The 22,738-nt window shown below is 36.0% G+C and overlaps 5 protein-coding genes across 17 annotated transcripts; 3 read left to right on the plus strand and 2 right to left on the minus strand.

Moving 5' to 3' along the window:
* Nucleotides 1-5: 5 nt before the first annotated feature.
* Nucleotides 6-4,738, plus strand: Hira (histone cell cycle regulator-like protein). Of its 2 annotated transcripts, XM_076811650.1 has the most exons (12): nt 413-471; nt 547-694; nt 783-845; nt 1,016-1,126; nt 1,205-1,803; nt 1,899-2,180; nt 2,267-2,532; nt 2,619-3,162; nt 3,258-3,447; nt 3,521-3,805; nt 3,877-3,971; nt 4,064-4,738. In XM_076811650.1, the coding sequence occupies exons 2-12, from the start codon at nt 658-660 to the stop codon at nt 4,184-4,186; spliced, it is 2,595 nt and encodes an 864-aa protein (XP_076667765.1). In that variant the 5' UTR covers nt 413-471; nt 547-657; the 3' UTR covers nt 4,187-4,738. The 2 variants fall into 2 exon arrangements, with proteins under 2 accessions (XP_076667763.1, XP_076667765.1); XM_076811648.1 differs by having other exon boundaries at nt 6-694.
* A 152-nt stretch (nt 4,739-4,890) lies between these two features.
* Nucleotides 4,891-11,694, minus strand: LOC143368696 (START domain-containing protein 10). 4 transcript variants are annotated; one of them, XM_076811680.1, is made up of 8 exons: nt 11,553-11,694; nt 9,533-9,697; nt 9,242-9,413; nt 8,732-8,879; nt 8,483-8,635; nt 8,284-8,408; nt 8,075-8,197; nt 4,891-7,968 (listed from the first exon to the last, which is right to left on the minus strand). In XM_076811680.1, the coding sequence occupies exons 2-8, from the start codon at nt 9,550-9,552 to the stop codon at nt 7,879-7,881; spliced, it is 831 nt and encodes a 276-aa protein (XP_076667795.1). In that variant the 5' UTR covers nt 9,553-9,697; nt 11,553-11,694; the 3' UTR covers nt 4,891-7,878. The 4 variants fall into 4 exon arrangements, with proteins under 4 accessions (XP_076667795.1, XP_076667799.1, XP_076667796.1 ...); XM_076811684.1 differs by lacking the exon at nt 11,553-11,694 and adding an exon at nt 10,105-10,236; XM_076811681.1 differs by lacking the exon at nt 11,553-11,694 and adding an exon at nt 10,010-10,152.
* On the plus strand, nt 10,087-14,479 carry Pgm2a (phosphoglucomutase 2). 4 transcript variants are annotated; one of them, XM_076811654.1, is made up of 10 exons: nt 10,087-10,209; nt 10,955-11,043; nt 11,126-11,382; nt 11,501-11,963; nt 12,028-12,215; nt 12,285-12,462; nt 12,539-12,762; nt 12,832-12,937; nt 13,531-13,757; nt 13,833-14,479. In XM_076811654.1, exons 1-10 carry the CDS (start codon nt 10,164-10,166, stop codon nt 13,933-13,935), a joined length of 1,881 nt encoding a protein of 626 aa, XP_076667769.1. In that variant the 5' UTR covers nt 10,087-10,163; the 3' UTR covers nt 13,936-14,479. The 4 variants fall into 4 exon arrangements, with proteins under 4 accessions (XP_076667769.1, XP_076667770.1, XP_076667771.1 ...); XM_076811655.1 differs by lacking the exon at nt 10,087-10,209 and adding an exon at nt 10,224-10,352; XM_076811656.1 differs by lacking the exon at nt 10,087-10,209 and adding an exon at nt 10,475-10,743.
* LOC143368676 (uncharacterized) lies at nt 13,204-20,439 on the minus strand. Of its 5 annotated transcripts, none has more exons than XM_076811638.1 (10): nt 20,298-20,439; nt 19,641-19,956; nt 18,852-19,440; nt 18,541-18,757; nt 18,258-18,457; nt 18,076-18,180; nt 15,319-18,000; nt 15,027-15,241; nt 14,682-14,904; nt 13,204-14,607 (listed from the first exon to the last, which is right to left on the minus strand). In XM_076811638.1, the coding sequence occupies exons 3-10, from the start codon at nt 19,386-19,388 to the stop codon at nt 14,554-14,556; spliced, it is 4,233 nt and encodes a 1,410-aa protein (XP_076667753.1). In that variant the 5' UTR covers nt 19,389-19,440; nt 19,641-19,956; nt 20,298-20,439; the 3' UTR covers nt 13,204-14,553. The 5 variants fall into 5 exon arrangements, with proteins under 5 accessions (XP_076667753.1, XP_076667757.1, XP_076667758.1 ...); XM_076811642.1 differs by having other exon boundaries at nt 15,027-15,237; nt 15,315-18,000; XM_076811643.1 differs by having other exon boundaries at nt 15,319-17,993; nt 18,072-18,180.
* On the plus strand, nt 20,275-21,789 carry LOC143368703 (uncharacterized). 2 transcript variants are annotated; one of them, XM_076811708.1, is made up of 3 exons: nt 20,275-20,415; nt 20,980-21,003; nt 21,089-21,789. In XM_076811708.1, exons 2-3 carry the CDS (start codon nt 21,001-21,003, stop codon nt 21,596-21,598), a joined length of 513 nt encoding a protein of 170 aa, XP_076667823.1. In that variant the 5' UTR covers nt 20,275-20,415; nt 20,980-21,000; the 3' UTR covers nt 21,599-21,789. The 2 variants fall into 2 exon arrangements, with proteins under 2 accessions (XP_076667823.1, XP_076667822.1); XM_076811707.1 differs by lacking the exon at nt 20,275-20,415 and adding an exon at nt 20,460-20,510.
* Nucleotides 21,790-22,738: the final 949 nt, after the last annotated feature.

Raw genomic sequence — 22,738 nt, forward strand, 5'->3', positions numbered from 1 at the left:
TGTGCTTCATCCGTTCAAAGTCGGTAAAACTCCTAAGTTAACAGAAGCACATGACATTAATGAAGGGACTCCGATTATATAGAGCCGGCATTCTTAAAATGCAAATGAATTAACAAAGCATTAATTCTGTACATGCTGAAACACATATCTAGAACTTATAATTAGTTTATAATAAAATCTTCAACGTTTCAATTACACGATGAGAAAGAAATATAACGATATTTTCGTCACTAGTAGCCACTATTAACGAGTGGATAAAGACTTATATCAGGCCCGAGATGGCATCCCGAGTCCCTAGTGTCCTAGTAGCTGGCCGAAAAGTTCAGAAAAGTTGCGTTACATAAAATATACGGGAAGTAAACAAAGATGTAATAGATTGTATTGTTATCTTTCAGTAAAAAGTAATACACTTGTGAGATGTGCTTTGCAATATACTGAGCATTTATGAAAATTAGCCTGAACACATTGCCGGTAGTGGAATCATGCTTGTATCTTGATTTGAGGTTACGCGGGTTACGCTACTTAAATGCCCATTGTGTTTAAAAGGAATGAAGGCTTTGGAAAGCTCTTAGTGTTGATGTACTTAAGATGAACCACGGTTCAAGAATTATAAAGTAACTCTTGGGATTCACGAAGTTTTTTATTAAGTAGACAATTATGAAGCTGGTAAAACCGAATTGGGTTACTCATGATGGTCTGTATAAAATCTATTATTTCAGTGTATTTTTCGATCTTATTTCCAATTCAGAATGCTCACTTACTATGATTTAATTGTATTTCAGGTTACTCTATATTTTCCGTGGATATTCATCCAGATGGAAAAAGATTTGCCACTGGCGGTCAAGGTATTACTCCTTTCCTCCTGTATTTAACATATCTGTATGAAAATAGTATTCCGATTACAATTTTCTTATGTTCTGTTAATATGTTTTGTAAACGTAGAACATATGTACACGTATAACTTAGTTCGACAAATATTTCAATATAATATTAATTTTTACCCCTGTAATCGCAGGCGGAGACTCTGGAAGGGTCGTTATATGGAATATGGAACCAGTAGTTAATGAAATTGCAGAATTAGATGAGAATATTCCAAAAATGTTATGTCAATTAGATAATCATCTTGGTATGGACATAAGACAAAATTGAGATACTTTGCTGAAATATATAATATGCGGCACTAATAAGTATATTGTTTCTGTAGCGTGCGTCAACTGTGTCAGATGGAGTAATACAGGGCTCTTAGCGTCGGGCGGTGTAGATAAACTGATCATGATTTGGAGATTATCTGGCGGAGCTGGTGGTAGTTCGATATTTGGTGGAAAGTCTAGCGTCGAAACATGGCGGTGCATAGCTACATTACGTTCGCACGAGGCCGACGTACTTGACCTTGCATGGGCGCCGCACAGTCCGTGGTTAGCTTCGGCGTCAGTGGACAATAGCGTGATCGTATGGGACGCCTCAAAGTTCCCAGCCATTGTAGCTGTATTGAAAGGCCACACGGGATTTGTCAAGGGAATTACGTGGGACCCAGTAGGAAAATATTTAGCCTCCCAATCCGATGACAAAACGTTACGAGTATGGCGTACTACAGATTGGACGGAAGCAGCGTTGATATCGGAGCCATTCGACGAGTGTGGTGGAACGACTCATGTTTTGAGACTTTCTTGGAGTCCGGATGGTCAGTATTTAGTATCGGCTCACGCGATGAATGGTGGTGGTCCAACGGCACAAATAATTGAAAGGGATGGCTGGACTCAGGATAAGGATTTTGTTGGGCACAGGAAAGCTGTTACATGTGTGGTATGTAAAAAATGTATGAGAAACAAATATGGTTCGTGTACTTATAATCGTTTGTCGAGAAAACTGTACTATTAACTACTCTTTAATACTTGTAGAGATTTAATGGCAATATTTTACAAAAGAAACAACCAGGCTCGTCTAAGCCACAGCAATATTGTTGTGTTGCGATAGGGTCTCGCGATCGTTCTCTTTCTGTATGGTTAACGTCGTTAAAAAGACCTCTGGTGGTAATACATGAATTGTTTACGCATTCGGTCTTAGATGCTAGTTGGTCGCCGTGTGGTCTACGACTAGCAGCTTGTTCTTGGGATGGATCTGTTGTGCTTGTTGAATTTACGCAACAGGAATTGGGTCAACCTTTAGATCCTGCTGAACAAGTAAGTATTCTATATCATCGTAATACACTAAAATATTGATATAATTCCTATTTATTTAACTGTTAACACACATCCTCGCATTATAGAGTAGCCTTCACGAACGTTTGTACGGTAAACCTCTAGTTCAAGGTGGTTGCACCGTGATGGAAGCACCCGAACTTCTTAACTTAAAAACATCAGCACCTCCAGTTCAAACGACTCAAGCACCGACAAGTACAAGCTCGGTGCAACCTCCTCCGACTACTCCAACCACTCCCGCTAAAGGACCTATCAATAAGCAAATTGAAACAAGGACATCGGATGGCAAGAGACGAATAACTCCAATGTTTATACCACCGCCATCAGACACAATGTAAACTGAGTTGCTTTACTTAAAATGATATACGACTGTTCCATATATTCTGAATACAAAAGCAAATTGTTTTCATCCACTTCTAGGGACTCGCCAAGTGGTAGGCTCGGAACACCAACATTTACGAGTCAAGCTAAAAGTTCAATTGTCATAGAGAAACGAAACGACGTTGTAGCGCCAAACGTTACTTCTTCTATAGACCCACCCAATATAAATACTCCGTTATCTACGCTTACTCTAAAGCGCCGCGAGCAGATCACGCCGAAGGCGCATCACACTTTGCTGAACAAGAAACCAAAAATCACATCCGAGAGAAGCATAAATCAGATTATACTTCCCCCATTGAAACCGTCTAGTTCGTTGTCTCAGCAAGCTGGTCACTACGCGGTGACTGTGACTAACAGCCAAGGTTTAGCGCACCTGCAAGTATTCAGAGGCACGGACTCCGAGCCAACTTGGGATCTGTATTTGGGATACAGTGCTGTAGCCTTGGCGGCGTCGCCAGCAGTTATAGCGCTCGGCCTGGAAGACGGGAGTCTCCACACGTTTCACCCCGCCAAAGGGAGTCGACCAGCACCTCCTCTGGCCCCGCCTGCGCCGCTCGCGAAAGTTCATGCAGTTGGAAACGCGGTACTAACTGCTTCCTCAACTCTTTTTCACCCTAAAGGATAAGCGACTTCAATCGAAAGGTGATCATTGTGTAGAAACTATGTCGATGCTTTTAGGTAATGGTCATCTCATGTTGCGGGGCTGTGCGTGTCTGGGAGATAGGATATTCTTGTAGAATGATAGTCTCCACGTCTGCTGCACATTTAGCGACGCCTGGTACTTCTTTATTGTCCTGTACTTTGTACAACGGTATGCCACATTTGGCTTTCACCAATGCCAGAGCGTACATATACCATAAAGAAATGGGTATGTAGATTAATTGTAACTTGGTAGATCGAAACGCCACTTTGGTAAACTTATCGAGAAGTATGATATTCAGGTACGTGGCTACTAATCGGTGACAGTCAAGACCCCATATGGCGCTGGGCGTCATTTAACGCATCTATCGCATCCGGAAGCAGAGCTCCCAGAGGTCCGCTTTCATCTCTACAAGAAGGATTACTTAGAACAGCCGGAAATGCTTTACCTAATCCGAGATTACCCCATAGCGCTCCGAGCGTAGTGTCGTACTTGGAACAACAGCTACTCGCTTCCAAAGCTCTTGGAAGTGCTCAGGAATACGTGCATTGGCTCGTGGCTTTAGTATCGTTTCTATTGACACAAGGTGTAAATGCACTTTCGACTCTTAACTGACTCATTAGTTAGGTTCTATTTTACGAACTGCTATGTTTTCAGATGGACTGGAGAAACGTCTGAGGTTGATCTTAGACGAACTTTTGGGCCCAAGCCATGCATCAGCTTCTAAAAGTATATGGGACTCTTCGATATTGGTAATTACTCTTCTTTTACATATTGTTGTATCAGCTGCTGGTGTAACGGCAGATCTACCGTAACTACTATTGTTATTATTTCATTTACACAGGGAATAAAGAAACATAAGCTGTTGGAAGATGTATTGTCCATTGTTGGCGGGCACCTTCGTTGGCAAAGGTTGTACCTTGAATACACGGAACAGTTGACAGCATTGAAGGGTCAAAATAATTAGAAGCAATCGATCGAAGCATAGACGTGACGTACTATGTGGTGTTCACATTGTAATTATGCATGATGATTCTAAAATGGTGTCAAAAAATTCATATCATCTCAAACTAACAAAATAATGATGGTAGTGGGCATAGATTTTTTACTTTCCAAGCTATAACCACTTGTAAGGTTTTTATACAAATTGTATATTGCGTGGCATGCATTTTCAAGCAGTAAGTAACAGTGCACATAGTAGATAGCGAAGGCCTATTTTGGAATACCTTCGTCATGTACCGTTGCGGTTATCTGATGAAAAATTAACGTAAATACTGAAAGTGGTTATGCCGTGGAGACCAAACATTTATACATACATGAGTATTGATTCTTGATTATTTTTGAGTTTCAGAAGAAGCCCGAAAATATGCGTATTTTGACACGCTTTTAGAATCACTGCTTCTCTTGTATATTTTCGAAGACAAATCTTTATGGCAAAAAATTGTACAGTTTTTTATATCGTACGCAACGTGATAATTAAAATAGGTATACAATAAAAATAATATTTTATATTAAAGGATTACCTCGAAATTCTACAATTTCTCACCCTGTAACTAATGTTGCTACAAGATTCCGACACTTTTGTACATTTAAGGCGAATATGAGAAGGAACATCTTGTAAGTGAATTTAAGTATAAAAGGGGAGAGGGAGTGCAACGTAAAACAGATTAGTCGATTAAAAATTTTAACAATTTTATGTTACATACAATTCATTATGAACAAAGTGAATCAATATCTGCAGCGCAACATTAGCAGATGCGGCATTATCACAATGTCTGATAAGATATGGTAATATAGCTAAGAAAGTGTGTATATTAGTACAATACGTAAAGTTTTAAAAAATATAGCGTCACAAAAGGAATACTATTTAAGCTCGGAATTGCAATTTTATAGGTAAGAGTACAGGACTCTCCATGTCGACTAGTATAATGCATTATTAAGTTGATGTATTTCATAGAATTCGTTATACAACGAAGCATGGAGCTTCGAATTCATTGAATTCTATTCGACGGTAAAATTAAATCTCAGAACAAAGTTGTAATTACGTGTATTGTAAATTCTTCTGTTTCAATTGCGTTAACGATTAAATAAAATCTATGAAATACATCGAGTAACGTGGCTATTATAGAAGAACAATTCTTATGTAAACTGCGAAAATCGTAGAATTATATAGTTTGTTTTTTAGTGAATTGCTGGTTGTATACATAAGGAAACGATATAAAAGACTTCTATATTTGTAATTGAAAATAGGTCGTACACTGGAAAGATAACAATAGCGTGTTTGCATCAGTATTGAATTATATGAATCGGAACTTAAGCTATTGTAAATAGATACAAATCACTTACGAAACTCCCAGAAATACATATACTTATATGTAACATACGAGTTTGAAAATTAGATATTTAGGCGTATTGTTTTAAAGTGCTAAACTTACACAGAAACATGTACACCGAAAATGCAATGCACAATATAAAGGCATAAATTTAAAACACGAAAGAAGCAGATACGCTAGAATTTGATATCTTGATAAATTTTATACAAAGATAACGGTATGAGATTTTAAAAAGTGTCTTATTACTTTAAGAATTATTAATAAACGTAACGTCAGCGATATACATAATTTTGATTCAGTTCCTGCATTATACTATATAAGGTCACACGTAAATGTATATATAATGTTAAAGTTATAGATACAAGTGCAAGAGCATGTAGAGAAATTTTTAAGCTATTTATTTGTCTTTCAATTGACACTGTAATTCAGGAAGTAAGAACCCATTTCTATAAATTATAGTGGGAACATATCAAATTTGCAATAAATAAGGCAAGAAGATAAGAACCCTGCGGTTTAACAGAGTTATTGACCCAACACAAAATAGTTGACTCATTAAGTACATAAAAAAACGACTAGTCAGATTAGTGCATAGAATCGTTTAAATTACTTTAATAACTTTAAAACACTCGTAATAACACACTCCACACATTAATTCAAGAATCACCTCTAGGAACCCGAAAAATAGGGGCAAGTAACTTTAAACTTAAAGGCCACAGGTAAAAAATTATCGCAATGGGTTCCGGTGGATCTCAAAAAAATCGGGAGACTCTCCGCTTTAAAATGAGCTTAACACATTGATGTTCCGGTCATCCCTCGCGTAGATACAGCGAGTTGAAGAAAAAATAGAATTTGTGCAATTTTTAAGCATATTTTCAAAAGGACATCATAGACCGAAATTTTAATCGAATCGAAAAAGTCAAAGATGCGTCTTAAAGAGGAAATGCTGATCTTTCTATTGTTTTTTTTCAGGAACGTTCTACCATATTTTCAAAATATCGATACGACTATTTTTACCGGAGTTATAACCATGTGAACTTGCCCCTATTTTTCGGGCTCCTAGAGGTGATTAATTAATGTGAGGAGTGTACAATATTTTAGCTGTTTATTTTAACGTTTATCGTAAAATTCATAAAAATTTTCATTGTGAATTAAGTGATACGTACATAAACTGCTTGTATATATTCTAAACGTCTCATGGCAAATTATTTAAATTTGTTAATTCGTACATACACGTCGCGTGTGTACGTAAGAAAATTGTGTTAAATAGGAAAAACAATGAATTTATATTCTATAATAAAAACTTGAATATATCAGTCGAATTGTTATAAATCGGATATGTTAACTGTTTTAGTCTAGGCAAAGTAGTTGATGAATACGATAAATCTTTATCCTCTTTCTAAAAAAATGTAGAAAATTCTAAGTACAGGAACTACGTTGCAAAACTAAGAAAGTTTACTTCAGTTGACGAATTTGATTACTTGCACCTATTTTCCGAACGAACTAATCGATATATTCTAAGTACTATATAGGTAACATTTTAAATATTTCATGGAACAAGAAGATACAGTATTATTAATATGAAGCAGTTAAATAGTATTTATCGAAATTAAGATAGACTTATCGATCATATCTTATATACTTTAATCCTTTCAAGTTCGATCAATATCTTTGACTAGAATCAATTTCTCGAAAATTGTAACAGAAATGCTATCCGTGTTTGACTAATGTTCTTGTATTTATCTGAAGGTATCCCTGACATTACGAAAATCACATTTTTTTTTACCACATGCTGCAATCATTGTCTACGCGCCAAGATATAATTCAATAGCTTTGAAAAATCCTCAATATAGATAATACACAAGGTTTGTACCTTTAGTAACCCTTTCCATCGCACAGAAGCTATCCACGATATTTATATAGTACTTACACGCCGACACAAATAAATGCATATAAACAGAAATTTGATATTACGACCTGCGTATTGTGCGTTATATATTCGAGGCTGCAGTATATATAATAAATTACATTTTCAACACACATACAACTCCTTTGGCTCAATAACTAGCCATGACTAGTATTTAACACGATGCAGTACTTTGTTACTTTGCACCTTCGTTCGTTACGATAAGCTTCACTATAGTAACAAACCTTACATCGCCACTACTAACGAAATCAATAAAATTTAATTAAGTGTGCGAGTGTACACGCATACAAATTGAATATTATCAAGATTTCTTGATATCCTGAAATTTTATAATACTGCATTTAATAGTTGGAATTATTCTTTAGTAATCCTAACAACACGAAGGTCTATATTGAAAATAATTTAATCGCTATCCATTGTAGAAGAATCCCTTAACTCTGATTCATCAACATAATGACTCTTCGAATTTCTTTCTTCTGCAGACTTTACACACTACAAGTTTATTAACACATTGGTCATAATTCGAGATTGCAACTCCTGTTCCTTTACGTAGCATATTTATCCTGCAAACCATGAAATTACATAAGAAGATACTTACATCTATGACTCGTATTCGCGGCGCTGCAATTTGCTCAGGGAAATGCCATGGTTTGTAATTTGGATTATTCAGCACCTTCCAATCGGGATATGCAACAGAAGCTTTATGCAACTTTTTAACCATCTGAAAGAGAAATATATACCTAGTTAATGAGTTTGCGCTCTAGCGCGAGATTGGTTTATTTGTAATCAATGTACGAGAACACGTACTCGCGGTGCAAATATTTGTGTGACTTTATTGACCAACCAAACTGGCAGCTTTCCATGCGGATCGGTATGCGATACGTAACCCAGTTCAGAACCATCGCCATTTCGTGATGGTCTCACGATGTATCCTTGAATCAGAGATTTCAATAATGAAATACTAATTAAACGTTTACTAATCTCTATTTTCACTTTCGAATCTTACCTGTAAGGTAAGATGTTGCCCGCACAAATTGCTTTCTCGGTGGGTAATCCTTATGGAAAACAGAATGATTTATAATCAACTGTTCTATGCCGGTATCAAGCCACGATCTTTGTAGAACGAAATCTCTATTCTTCAACGGAGACGGACAGGCCACTAGTCGATATACATTCAATTTTCATTGAAACAGTTCCAATTCATATATACGTGCATACAAATAATGTTATACCTAACAATGATAATAATACTCACTGGAATAATAACCAATATCATTGTTAGGATTAAAAAAACCTATGTCCTTCGATTCGATCATATGAGTATCCCATACTTTCCTGTAATCAGGATCGTGCAATACATCGTACAATGTTTCTGGTAAAACGTCAGAGAAGCGAGTTCTAATCTGCAAAATATTTTAACATCACCCAGTCAGTCATTTGTTATATTCGATGATGAAAGCAGACTGACATCAGAGAGCCAACAAATTGTGCTGCCTCAGCCTGCGAGCAGATTGGCGGCAGGGTCTTCTGATACAATTTAATGGCAGAAATCGATCAGATTCTGTGCAACGCGATTTGGGGGCAGATAGGCAGCAGAATCCTGACTTCAGGATCTGACCTCGGAACTATAGTTAAATGCGGACATAGTAGGCCCCGAATCTGACGCAGGATCTACTCGAATCTGTTGCCAATCTGCTGGCATGCTGCGGTCAGTTTGTTTACTGGGTAACGTCGCAGCAGTTAATTACGACGAGGGAACACATACTTTCACTATTCTAAAACTAATTCCTGGCACAGTTTTTGTCCAAACCGACAGGTCGGGTTTATTGTAATCCAACCTCCACTCGTTATTATCATCGTACAACTGTTTCAATTTCTCAAAATCCTTATCCTCGGCGATTTTAACAATCCCAATATCCATCTTAGTAGAATATTTCCTATAAACCAATCAACATACTTATTTCTTGAAAGCATTGTGTCTAAAAGTAGGAATAAGAAGGAAAAATGTAACAGAAGTAATAAGATTATAATAATAAAGGACGAATTATGAAATCACCTGTTGTTCATAGCGTTCATAGCACTTTGATAAAAAGTCTAAACATATTTAGTTCTATTACGTAATAGGCCTTATACTTATGCCGAAGTAATTTCTGGGTAGCCCTGAGCATCGCTCTCTTGTTCGAAAGATAACTAAATGTACAGTCGACATAATTCATTCATACTGAAACAGAAATAGTAATCACATATGTTAGAAGATACATACGCAATTAATCATTACAGAAATAACTGAATTCTACATATTAATGGGATTGCAATTAACTCTTTACCTATGACACTACAAGTTTAAAAAATGTGGGGCACCTGTTAATTAAAGGACGTCCTATAGACAACTTTAATCGCTACGGAATGAAATAGGTATAGGTAGTGGGAAAAATTTAAACCACCCGCATAAACACAGTCACGTACTGTATTCTTGAAGATAAAAACACAATAACCTGAAAGAACATCCTGCGTATGCACAGTAGATACACACCTTCTGTACCGTAAAATGATCACCGTTCTCACCGCAGAAGTACGTCTCTGCGGGTCGGAGACAACTCATATCATGTGTATTCAACTTCCAACTACCGTCCAAGATTTCCATAAAACGATTAGAAAAATCGAATTTTATCGTGCTTTCTCAACGAATGGACCAACCGACCCTGCGTCACCGGCACGGTGCAGCAAGGATAGGTTAGTCGGCATCTATAGGATTTATCTTCCCTAATCGCCGCTAAGATTATCTTCATTTGCGTGCCATATCGCAAGCTTATTTTTTCTATTTTATATTATAACGACATTTTATTACTCGCTCGACGAATATTTTAACTCGATCTGTGAGTACTACATTGATAATCAGTTAAATTACGGTAAACTCATGAATTGCGTTCAATTGCACCGCATGCGACTTCATGCTCAACGAATACATACATATATTTCGCTTTTGCGATTGTATATAACACAATGACAGCTTTAACGTCAATTGTTTAAATATCGGAGAAAGATTTGTATTCTTTTAAATTCTCCGTCTCGACGTGTTCGTATATTTTAACTTCGTGTTAGAAAAAGAAGGAAAAACTGAGACTTCATGCGTTGCTAATTATCGCCAACGATCGTTACTGAATCGTTACTTCTGTTCTCGCGGTGGTGTTCGTTTTACAGGGATTGCTCGATTATTTTCTTCCCTTGTGTATACTATATTGTATTTAATAAATCATATAAAATAAAGTACAAAGTTTTAAGCAATATGTATTCTAGTAGATTCTACTGATTTTTAACTGTTTAATATGTAATGTGATATTTTGTTAATACTTTGCTTACAAATAATTTGTTAACAAAGTATTTAGTAGAAGAGTATTAGTAAGATTAATTGATGAGAAAGTAGTTAGCAAAAGGTATTCGATAGAAGAATTATTAATCCTTGGATTATTTTATGCAGATATTGTCACTATGGCTACAAAAAGTTCAGTTAGCACTGGGAATATCGACCTGGACAATAAAATCAATGAATGGTTAAAGTGGAACAAGGTTTTCAATATAATTGATTTTTACATCACATATTCAATATACGTGTACTGATCATAATGTGCGTCTACAACTACTTTTGTAGGATCCAAATGCGGAGCACGAAATTGAAAAACTCCTTCGTAATGATAACGCTAAGACTTTATCTAATTTATTTCTGAAAAGACTGGAATTTGGTACAGCTGGGCTGAGAGGTTGTATGGGTCCAGGATATAGTCAAATGAATGATTTAGTTATAGTTCAAACTGCTCAGGGTTTATCAAAGTACCTAATCGATGTTGTACTTAATGCACCTGAGAAAGGTGTGATAATAGGATACGATGGACGCCACTGTAGTAAAAGGTTAATAGGAACATATTTTAATTATAGATCTCGCTACCCGTAAAATATGCATTACATATATTAGAACGCAATTGCACTGTAATGGCATAAGTATAAAGTTTCCGCAATATTATTTTAGATTTGCAGAATTAACTGCTGCAATTTTTATAGCACAGAATGTGAAGGTGTACCTTTTCTCAAAAGTCGTTCCCACTCCATTCATACCTTACGGCATATTAAAGTTCAAATGCGCGGCTGGGGTAATGGTTACGGCTTCTCACAACCCTAAAGATGACAATGGTTACAAAGTTTATTGGGAGAACGGCGCGCAAATAATTTCGCCGCATGACAAGAAGATTCAAAAGCATATACTTGATAATCTTAACCCAGCCGAGTCCTCCTGGAATGTAATGGAAGTCTATGGTAGTACTTTGTATAAAGATCCATGGGACGATATAATGCAAAACTATTTCCACGACCTCAAAGAGACTGTTTTGTATCCTGAAGTAAATAGAAATACGATATTAAAATTTACTTATACCCCTATGCACGGCGTTGGATATGAATATATGAGTGCCGCTTTCGATGCTGCTAGTTTAAAGGTATTGGTAGCAATTGTAACGTTTTTGTCACGCTATATAAATGATCGTTATTTATCCCTTGCAGCCATTCATAGTAGTCGAGGAACAAAAGCTGCCCGATCCAGAATTTCCAACTGTAAAGTATCCAAATCCTGAGGAAGGCAAAAGTGCTTTAGACCTCAGTATAAAAGTAGCGAATGAAAATTCTTCTTCTATTATTCTTGCTAATGATCCCGATGCGGATAGATTAGCTTGTGCCACAAAATTGAAGAAGTATGTAGTTACTGGTCTTCTATTAACGTATATGGATCACATTTAACGTACCTCAACGTTTATTTACAGCGGAGAATGGTACATCTTCTCTGGCAATGAATTGGGAGCACTATTAGGATGGTGGATGATGCATACATATCAAGTACAACATTCTGATACAGACTTTTCCAATGTATACATGCTAGCCTCTACTGTGTCGAGTAAAATTTTGGCTGCCATGGCTAAACAAGAAGGATTTAACTTTGAGGTATGCATATTTTAAAACCAAGTGCGATCACGTTTCTCACTTTGAAAACTATAGCCCTTTTTGCATGTGTCGAAAGGAAACTTTAACAGGTTTTAAGTGGATGGGTAATAGAACTGTGGAATTGAATAGAGCAGATAAAACAGTTATATTTGCATACGAAGAAGCCATCGGCTTTATGTGTAATTCCAATGCCCTTGATAAAGATGGCATAAGTGCTGGAATGCATGTAGCAGAGTTGTCAGCTTACCTTGAGACTATGGGACTTACCCTTCGCGACAAGTTGGACGAAATATATGCTCTGTACGTTCTGTAAAATATTCGTCTGAATTGGATTGTGTTCGACTAAAGATATTTATATGCTTTGTCTAGGTACGGGCATCACATTTCTAAGAATTCATATTGGATTTGTCACGAGCCAGATGTAATTAAGTCAATATTTGAAAGATTACGAAGTTACACAGGCAAACCAAATACGGTAAGAGCAAAACAAGTTTGCTTAAAGATGCCAGTCATTCCTGTGTTATAACAAAATGTAAAAAGTAACGTATGCAGTGGAAACTAGTATTACTAGCTCACAAGGTCAACAGACACATACATAATTGCTGCGTATGCGAAAGCACAATGACTAGTAACTGAACGGACATAGTACTGCACGTATGCAAATAATATTACTTTACGCAATTCTGTTAGTTTTGTGAGATATATACAGATTACAGTATTTTATATACAGTCACATTCAACTTGTATTTTCAAAGATGTCGAGCCACAGTATTGAGACAAACGTGTTTACAAATCTTTTAATCCTTTCCTTGCCACTTTTGCCATCAATTTTTTTCGCTATTTTAACTATTCCAACTGTACAAACTCTTTACTCTCTTGCACCATTTCTGGAGGGAATTCCAGGAATAAATATATTGTGAGTGTTTTAAATGTGCGTTGACAACTGGTACCCTCTCGTTATTTCAATATATTCTTTACAAACTGGGATCTAAAAGTACTTAAAATTTAAGGTAATTCGCGAAGCTTATGTCCAGCTTGATGCTTGTCTTAACTTGTGATGTGTTTTAGTATCCAACAAGCATTCTCAATGGGAAATACCCCATAGTAGGCGTCCGCGATCTAACAACCGGATATGACAATACAAAACCAGAAAATAAGGCAGTTCTGCCCGTTTCAAAATCCAGTGAGATGATAACATTTACATTCAAGAATGGTTTGGTCGTTACATTAAGAACTAGCGGCACTGAGCCTAAGATTAAATATTACAGTGAACTATGTGCGCCTCCCGAGGAACAGTAAGTTGTTTGAAAAGAGAATAACGAAGTGCACTAACGTTGCTGGATGTAATCAACTGCTAATACTGCTTTCAGAGATGTTAAAGTGTTAAAAAACACACTTGATGAAATGGTGTTAGCTATTGTAGTGGAATTTCTCCAACCTGAAGTAAATGGACTTGTACCTCGCGCCAGTTAAATTATGGATTACGTAAGATCAGAAGTTGTAGCAAGTCTATTAACAGCAAATAATACGAAAAGACATTTTTCCAAAGTAAAGTTAGTATAGTAAATATTAGGATAGAGAGGTACGTGAGGCATTTAAATTTTATACCTTTTTCTATTCTTTCTCACAAAATATAACGAAACGCGTATCTAAAATAATGGATTTCCAATCAAATGTTCTCGTATTATTTAATAATGTTCAATGTGACCAAAGCATTCGTAATTAATAATTTATGATGAAAATCAAAATAACTGCGTTATAATGATTTTCAACCTAGTTAACACGAAAGGAATCAAGTTTTATCTATTTTCAATAATTCAATTGTTATTGACTATTTGTTCGTTGATAGATAGTTTAAATTGAAAGGTTTATTTAGACACATATTGTTTTTACATTCATAAAATTTAATTATATTAGTATAAGTTTAAAAATTATATAAATTATGAAGTTTTACTTGTTCAGTTGTATAATATTTTAATAAAATTTATCAAAAGCGTAACATTACGCGTAAATAATACTTTTCAAGAAATTTATTTCTTTAAAGTACATCCGTGTAAACTTGCATATGTATTTTATCCATTTATATATAAGTCATGCTTTTCTAATCTTGTTTCGTTTCGATTTGTTGAAATAGAATGTAATACACTGTAAAGAATATGACTTTGTTATATTTAAATATTTCAAATACCACGTATACGATTTAAAAATGAGGAAACTACCTGCTCGTCTAAAAAGTCCATGACTTCGTTCATTTTACATTTCAGACCTTCTTCCTTCAACATTGAATGTACAGATTCGATACATAATGGGTTATAAGCCAAAATGTTATTATATAGTTCCTTTTTAACTTTGATCAATTTGAGGAACGCATCTTTAATATTTAACATATTATCAGGTATTTTTTCGTTGATTACATTTACTGGTGACTGCGTAGTTACAGTGCTATAGAATTGCGAAATTTATATGTTAATAAACTGAAGCAAAAGAATATCAGTCAGAAGGCAGAGAAAAGATTATTTTAATCATTACTGGAAATATAATAATAAAGGCTTTATTTGTTATACCTGGCTTGAGAAGGTGGTAATTCATCTTCATCTTTCCTGTAACTGATTCTTTTCGTCGGTGGTTCTTCATCTTCGCTACTTATAATTGCAAATTCGGATTCTACGCTCTTTGGCGTTGTACAGAGTGTAGGGTGCAACTCATTATAGATATATGTTAATAATTTTACAGCCCTGTTTCGTGTCTGTAACTTCAATCCATATTTGTTCAACGCTGCCTAGGAACAAAGTAATAAATTGCAGATTTTACTTTCCCATTCCTTTTTTGCCTATAAGGTATGATTTATTGACTTACGTGGAGTTCAGGTGACTTCATGCCATCATAATCTGGAGGGGGGGTGACATTGTCTCTGATAATGATAGGTGATGCAGCAGTGAGAGTTCTTTTATGACCGCATTTACATAGGTCTCGATTTGAACTTTTGTTCGCATCAGACACATCATTCCTAACATCTTTTTTGTTAATGTTTAAACTTGCTTCTGACCTAGATTTCCTCTGGAATTTTCTATCGCATTGCTTCGCAGTTAACGATGCTTTTGTGCGCCGTGAGTCGCTTGTTAACAAACTTTTACTTTTAATCAATTCGTTATTCTCATTATTCGTTATGGTAGACGAAGTTGCATCTCCTTTATTATATGACAAAGTAGAATTAGATTTATATAATCGGTTTGCTCTTTTAGTAACAGGTGAAGGGCTACTTCCATCGTCATCATTAATGTGAACATTTGCCAAATAAATGTCGCGTTCAAAGATGTGAGTGTAATCATGAGATTCTATAAGATTTAAGATATTATTAGGCGCCTTATTTTCATTGCTTGTATTCGCATTTAACGCTTCGCAGTCAAATTCGGGGCTAGAACATATTAATACAGGGGAATCCACTGATCCCGATTCGTTCGTCTTTCCCTTGGGTGTTGATTCCAATGAATTGTTTCTTATAGCTCTTACATCTATATTACTTTCTGATTTGCTGTATCTTAACTTGTTCGAATTATTCCCCCTTTGGATATTCAGACCATTCCTCTGACTTCTTACTGGAGTTGTAATATCAACAGACAAATGACCCTTTTCTCCTTCGTGCTCTTCCTCTGAAGTTACTGTACCGTGAAAGTTTATATCTATATCCGACAGTACATTAACACCTTCGTTATTTACTTTATTACTTTTCTCGTACTCCTCAGTTTCTTGACTACTTTCTGAAGAATTATTTAGTATATGTTCCTTTACAAAATCTCGATATTTTACTATGCTATTGTTACGATGATTTCTTTTATATCTCGTATACATAGACATTTCATTCTCGTCTGCATCAGTATCTGAAGTAATACTATCTTGGTCTCTGTCATATTGCAAATGTTTAAGGTGAACACTCTTCTCTAGTAAACTCTTTGTTGCAGAAGGTGTTACATTATTTTGGACCTCTTCTGCATTATTTACACCATTGTTCATTGAGTTATTCTTTGCATGCCTTTCTGCGCCGTTTTCTTTGTGTTTTATTGATTGTGTTAAAATCTCCATTGATCCAAGACTCAAACACATATCTGTATCACTTTCGTCGGATGTAATCTGTACATCTGATTTAGAATCTATAGTATGTTGTTGTTTTCTCAATGTTCGTTCCCTCAAAGAATTTTCATTTGATACATCGCGATCATTAGAATTACCGTGTTGTATTATAGTAAATGGATTCCTATTTAGTTTAGGACGTTGAGACAATATTGAAACGTCAAAATCTACATCAGAATCTGATTTTGCGTTCTCTTTTTGAAATTGTTCGATAAATAAACTCAGATTACTCTTTAACTTTGTTATTTTGGATGTGCTGGAATGTGGTGTGATTGGTAATGAATTTATACACTCTTCGACATTCTTGGATGAAATAGTGTTTACAGTCTTGGAAGAATCGGTAGTATCAACTGTTATGTCATTAACAAAGTCGAGAATAACAGATTCAGGGGTTGCATCTCTATTTGTTTCTTCATTATCTGCCATTTGATCAGTGCATTTCTCATCGTACCTCAGCGTAATATCATTACCATCATCAAACATATCCGGAGATACATTAGAATGGCGAATAGTACTTATCTGAGATAGATGATCAATTTGTTCTTCAATTGACTGATCTATGCGTGTATCTTCGTCTAACTCTACCGTGTTAAGATCTATTATTACTGATGATTGTAAATTTGAAATAGATGTAGGTATCAATTCGCTTTCGGAAGCTCCTAATTTGTTTTTGTTCACAGTATATCTCTCCAAGTGCTCCTCATTTAATTCTTCACTTTCATCTACTTTGAAGTTTTCCCTATCACGAATTAAATTTTCCGAATTACTTCTATTTAATTTGAAAGTATCTTCGTTTCTAAAAATCAGTGTTTTCTCGTGTCCAGTATTTTCAACGTCGCGTATTGGAGCCTTTGTTCGTTTAGCCTCAACCTCCTTTTTTTGTAAATAAGCAAACAACTCCTGTACTTTGTACTTTCTTGCCAAATTCCGTAAAGAACAAAAGTTCCTCGAATCTTCGAAAATACTCGAATACTTTCTAATTACACCGCAGTAAATGAATTCTAAAAATGCTAAAGCAATATCGTAAGGCACGTCGAGCCAACAAATCTTTTCCTTGATTGCGCTAAACAGTAATGTATCATTGGGTACAACATCAAGTAGTATGTTAGAACATCGGACGTAAAAAACTAATTTATGTACCCAAATATGTTTGTCATTATTAACAAATATTAGTATATCACTTGCAGAGCTATCGTTTAATGCATTTCCCCAAATCATTATTAAAGAATTAGTGAACTGGCTATCTCCACAGTTCTCACATTTTTCATTTTTAAAACATAAATCTGTTTGAGATATTTCAAAAAATTGTTTCTCGGTGCTGCATGTACTCGATACGTCCGTTTCCTTTTCATTCGATTTTTTATCATCTATTTCACATGCATTTGTAAGCTGTATAATGCTTTCTTCTTCCTATAAACACGATTGAAATGATGTTGAAATGATATATTTCCAATATTTAATACATCTAATGTATATTTTACTTACTGTTTCCATTTGTTTTTCTTGCGGAAATACGTATTCCGATAGATTCGTTACATAAAAGCGCTTTCGACTTGGTGTTAGTCTTGCTTTATCCCATAACTTGTCCTCCTTTGCATTAGGTAATACAGAATTTATCAGCACGATCCATCAAGTATACAATAGCAAGATAGAAATAGTATTTATACCTTATGACAAAGTCTTCGAAGTAAAAGACTCTTTAGAACAATTTCTGCTTTAATCGCCTGATTGCAATCACTTTCATCTCTCTTTTGTTTCTGAGTAATTGGTTCATTCCCTATGAGAATTTCTGCAATTCTTTCTGTTAAGATGCGATTTCTTTCTTCTTCAGAACGTGTTTTGAGAGGAGTAATTGTATTGTATCTTCCTGATGAGAAAGTTATTATTTAGAAGTACGGTTTATAACTATCCATTAAAATGAACATGTATGTTAGACTGATATATACATACTTCTTCTACTTTTTATAAACGGTGCAGGTTCCTTACTTGCAAACCCAATCTTTTCTAATTGCCTTTTATAAGTTGATAATTCTACTACTTCCGATGTAGATTGATTTGTTATCTCAGATATTCTTTCGATTCCATTAATTTCATCTAATTCTTCTGCTTCTTGAAGAGATTTTGATAATGCCAATGCAAGTTGAAGGTCAGAATCTACATGTGAATTCTAATAAAAGAAAATCATATTTACAAATCTATGTCTTGCTTTAGGAAAAGTATCTAGTCCTAGCATTAAAGCAAGTAATGCCGAAGGTACATACTGTTCTGTGAGATACTTGCTTCTTCTTATCTTGTACTATAGGCGGAATAAGTAATCCCAACAATCTCCTCTCATTCTCTTGACGCTTTTGCAGCTCTATAGCATCTAATAGTTTTCTCGTTGAAATGTTATTCTTACACGCACAAATTTTCATATGCAATACTTGAGAGTCTACATCTTTGCACGTTTTGAAGCATAAGGGGCATACAAGTGCCACTTTGGCATCAGTAGTACGTTCTTCATTATGAGGCTCATGTTTTGCCTTAAAGAAAGTTGATTCTACCGAAGCTTCAGACCGCTGCGAGCTTTTACTTCTCTCCAAATCTAGTTTGAGCTGTGTTTCTTTATGACTTTTCACAGAATTCTTAAACTTTGTAGTTGTTTTCTTTTTCTGTTTCGCAATGTTGGACTTAGTAAATGCACTGAAGTTTGTCTTAGTAATCTTTGATTCCGGACTTCTAAAATCTAAAATGCTATCGCTCTCCGCTACAGCAGAAGTATTAGATGAAAGTTTACTGTTTTGAGGTTCTTCGTCCATTTTATGTTTATCCAGCAATTACTTTACGTTAAGCTCTAACGATTTATGGGTGCTGTAATAAGTATTTATATTAAATATCAAATTGAAGATCAATAAATATTTTATAGAGAAATGTCATTTAATAAAGATCACGCGAGTACAGTTTGCATACATTTAAACCATTTATTTTACTTAATAACAATATATCGAATTACAAAATGACAATATATCCAACAAAGTATTGAAAGATTTATTATTTTGCACTAATCATACCTTTCTACATTCGCCCTCTGTCATACAATCTATTTTCCACTACAGAAATTCAATAAGTTTGTTGATAATCAGTAGGTCATTCAAATACCTGAGTACACATGTAATTCAACTATTTGGTTCAGTTATTTCTGGATTCGACACAGCCGACGATTCTGCTAATGATTTTTCTTTTTTGTATTGTTCACTCATTACGCGTGCAGCGATATTAGCGTGTTTCATCCAGAAAGATCTAGATCTCATAAACTCCTCCTCTGGAGTCTGTTTAGGAGGTCCTTCAAGGTCATAAATAATTTGCTTTTTCTTTATAAGGTAACGACTAGAACATAAGATAAAGCAGTTCTTATAAGTACAGTGGAAAATGTTTTTATTATACCGAGTGTTTCAAAACTGTATGCATAAATTTACCTCAAAAACAGAACTTATAAGAAACAAAAAAAAGTTCTAACCAAATCTATGCCCGTGAACTAAGTTCTTTAAGTTGTAAATTAAATATTAATTATGAATATGTATAATTAGTGTGTAGTGATCGTGAATATTTTTTCGAGCACTTTATTTGACGCGTAATACCATTGCAAATTTACAAAAAGGTTTTGATACACGAGTATATAAAAAATGGACTATTTATATACACATCGTGCGAAACGTGTAACTATTTACCTGACTAACACAACACCTGCAAAAGGAATCACGGTCAGCAGAAAATTCGTGATTGCGTTGACTTTACCAGCCGGCGTACCTACAAGACTGTGAGGCTTTTTTTTCTTCAAAACTATCGGTTCATACATTATGTGTGTGTAATCGTAAATAAACGGTTATAATGTACTGTAATGTACGTAATCTCCTCGCAACGAACGGTGCTGCCACGATAAAGTATCCAGAAACTAAATTATTTTATTTTGAAAACAGAATAAAGTAATATTTATTTAGATGTTGAGATAGATAGTCATCATGCTTCTTTTTAACCTTTCGCTACGCTCTCTGTTGTCTGTTTTACAAAATAATCTTGAACGTAATGAAACTTTGATGTTAAAAGTTCACTAATTATGTTTCACCATGCCATGCACAAACAAACAACTATCAATCCATGAGTATCCTGACAACTTGATGTCTTGTGATATCACTTTCTGATACGTTATGAAATTTATGCTAACAACTCGAGATTGTAAAACAAATAATACTTAGAAAAATACTTAAAATTCCCTTCAAAAGGAATGTATATAATATTATATTTAGATAGTTATTGTGCGATACTTAACACCACAAATAAGTCTATAAGAAATTGATACTAATAAAATTTTCTATCACATGAACGCTCTTAATTATAAATATTATTTTAAAGTGCTGCGATTAACTTTCACACATGGTATGTATCAGATATATTCTTAACTCCGTTAATGTTTAAGTTTTAGTAAATGCTGTATATCACTAACTCAATAATCACTTTTCAGGCTTCAACATCTAAGAAACAAGCTGTTATTAGTGTCAAGAGAAAGGGTCCCCCAAAATTGGAGTTGACTGCGGAACAAAAAGATGATATAAAAGAAGCATTTGATTTATTTGATCCAGATGGTACCGGAAGGATTGCCACTAAGGAACTTAAAGTGGCCATCAGGGCTCTCGGATTCGAACCAAAGAAGGAAGAAATGAAGAAGCTTATAGCCGATATCGATCCAGACGGGCTTGGATCATTATCATTTGATGAATTTTTAAACTTGATGTCTGTAAAAATGTTGGAGAAAGATACGAAAGACGAAGTGCTAAAAGCGTTTCGTCTTTTCGATGACGACAATACAGGGAAGATCACATTTAGGAATTTAAAGAGAGTCGCTCGAGAATTGGGTGAGAATCTAACGGATGAAGAATTACAAGAAATGATCGATGAGGCGGATAAAGATGGAGATGGAGAAATTTCTCAAGAAGAGTTTTTACGTATTATGAAAAAAACGAGTCTCTACTAACTCCTTCTATGCTGATTCACGCGTGACTTGTTTGTACAGACATTTGCGGTGTTGGTCCTTTCCACTTAACACATTTCATGTGTTGTTGTAATTAATTATTAATTATAAGCATGGTACTAACGTCAAGCAGTAGTTGCAATATAAAGATTTTACATTGTACATTAGAAGTTATTAAATCCAAATCTAAGTAGGTACATAATGTAATGTGTATATATATCTTGGGCGTTTACCGGGCACTCAGTTCTATTGGATCATTGTGCCCGAGCCTGTACGGGCAGTCCTAGTTGGGAGGGCTTCCCGCTAGACGAGAAGGCAGCTCCTTCCCGCACCACGGGCACCTTGGTTCCTGAACGATCCCAAGACGCGCCAGGTACTTCCTTGTGTGCCAGTGTCCTGAGACCATCCCCACGAGTAGTCGCAACTGCGACCTATCCAAGCGGCTGAGTGTCGCTCCTAACTTTTTCGAAGGCCGCTTCAGCAGAGCTTTCGCGTGTCCTATCTGTTGGGTCCGTTCCCAGAGTTGTTCGAGTTGCTGTCTGATCCAGCACCTCGTTCATTCCTTCACAGTCCCCATGGAGACACCTAGACGGGTCCCGATTCGGTTTAGGCGCGCCTTCACGGGCCCTGTTTGCCCCTTTATTTCCCTTGATTCCGGCGTGCCCCGGAACCCATAGTAGTCTGACGCGTTTGCTATTAGCCGATTGCGTCAATGTGTCCATGCAGTCTAGCACCAGGCTGGATCTCACCACTGTGTTGAGTAGGGATCCAAGTGTGGCCCGACTGTCGCTGCAGATGTAGATGTGCCTGCCCTCATAGCCCCTGTCGAGATTCAATCTGCCACAGGTCCTGATAGCCTGCACCTCCGCCTGAAAAACCGATACATGTGGGCCCAGGGCAATGGGCCTTTCCATCCTGGGCCTCTCCCCCCATATCCCGGCTCCGGTTTTGGTCTTGGAGTCATCTGCATACCAGGTGAGCCCTCCTGGAGAGAGTAACTCATTCTCGCTCTCTTCCCAGTCTTTTCTGCTTAGGAAGCGAACGACGAAGTTATGTTGGAAGCGGTAGGCTGGGTCACATTAGTCTCTCCCGCAGTCCAGGGCCTCATGCGAGTCCCTTACGTTCTGCAGGATCGCCGTGTGC

This window comes from Andrena cerasifolii, chromosome 5 (genome assembly GCF_050908995.1).
Source record: "Andrena cerasifolii isolate SP2316 chromosome 5, iyAndCera1_principal, whole genome shotgun sequence".
Lineage (NCBI taxonomy): Eukaryota > Metazoa > Arthropoda > Insecta > Hymenoptera > Andrenidae > Andrena > Andrena cerasifolii.

What these genes read in the sequence shown, in the direction of transcription:
- Hira (XM_076811648.1), top strand. Translation starts at nt 658, where the DNA reads ATGAAGCTGGTAAAACCGAATTGGGTTACTCATGATG. An exon ending in TCAATTAGATAATCATCTTG is followed by an intron (nt 1,127 to 1,204) that starts GTATGGACATAA and finishes TTGTTTCTGTAG; the next exon opens with CGTGCGTCAACTGTGTCAGA. An exon ending in GGAAAGCTGTTACATGTGTG is followed by an intron (nt 1,804 to 1,898) that starts GTATGTAAAAAA and finishes TAATACTTGTAG; the next exon opens with AGATTTAATGGCAATATTTT.
- LOC143368696 (XM_076811680.1), bottom strand. Translation starts at nt 9,552, where the DNA reads ATGAACGCTATGAACAACAG. An exon ending in ATGAACGCTATGAACAACAG is followed by an intron (nt 9,414 to 9,532) that starts GTGATTTCATAA and finishes ATTGGTTTATAG; the next exon opens with GAAATATTCTACTAAGATGG. An exon ending in CACAAATATTTGCACCGCGA is followed by an intron (nt 8,198 to 8,283) that starts GTACGTGTTCTC and finishes TTTCTCTTTCAG; the next exon opens with ATGGTTAAAAAGTTGCATAA.
- Pgm2a (XM_076811654.1), top strand. Translation starts at nt 10,164, where the DNA reads ATGGACCAACCGACCCTGCGTCACCGGCACGGTGCAGCAAGGATAG. An exon ending in TCGATGCTGCTAGTTTAAAG is followed by an intron (nt 11,964 to 12,027) that starts GTATTGGTAGCA and finishes TATCCCTTGCAG; the next exon opens with CCATTCATAGTAGTCGAGGA. An exon ending in TTGGACGAAATATATGCTCT is followed by an intron (nt 12,763 to 12,831) that starts GTACGTTCTGTA and finishes TGCTTTGTCTAG; the next exon opens with GTACGGGCATCACATTTCTA.
- LOC143368676 (XM_076811638.1), bottom strand. Translation starts at nt 19,388, where the DNA reads ATGGACGAAGAACCTCAAAACAGTAAACTTTCATCTAATACTTCTGCT. An exon ending in AAGAAAAACAAATGGAAACA is followed by an intron (nt 18,001 to 18,075) that starts GTAAGTAAAATA and finishes TCGTGTTTATAG; the next exon opens with GAAGAAGAAAGCATTATACA. An exon ending in TGAAGTCACCTGAACTCCAC is followed by an intron (nt 15,242 to 15,318) that starts GTAAGTCAATAA and finishes CTTTGTTCCTAG; the next exon opens with GCAGCGTTGAACAAATATGG.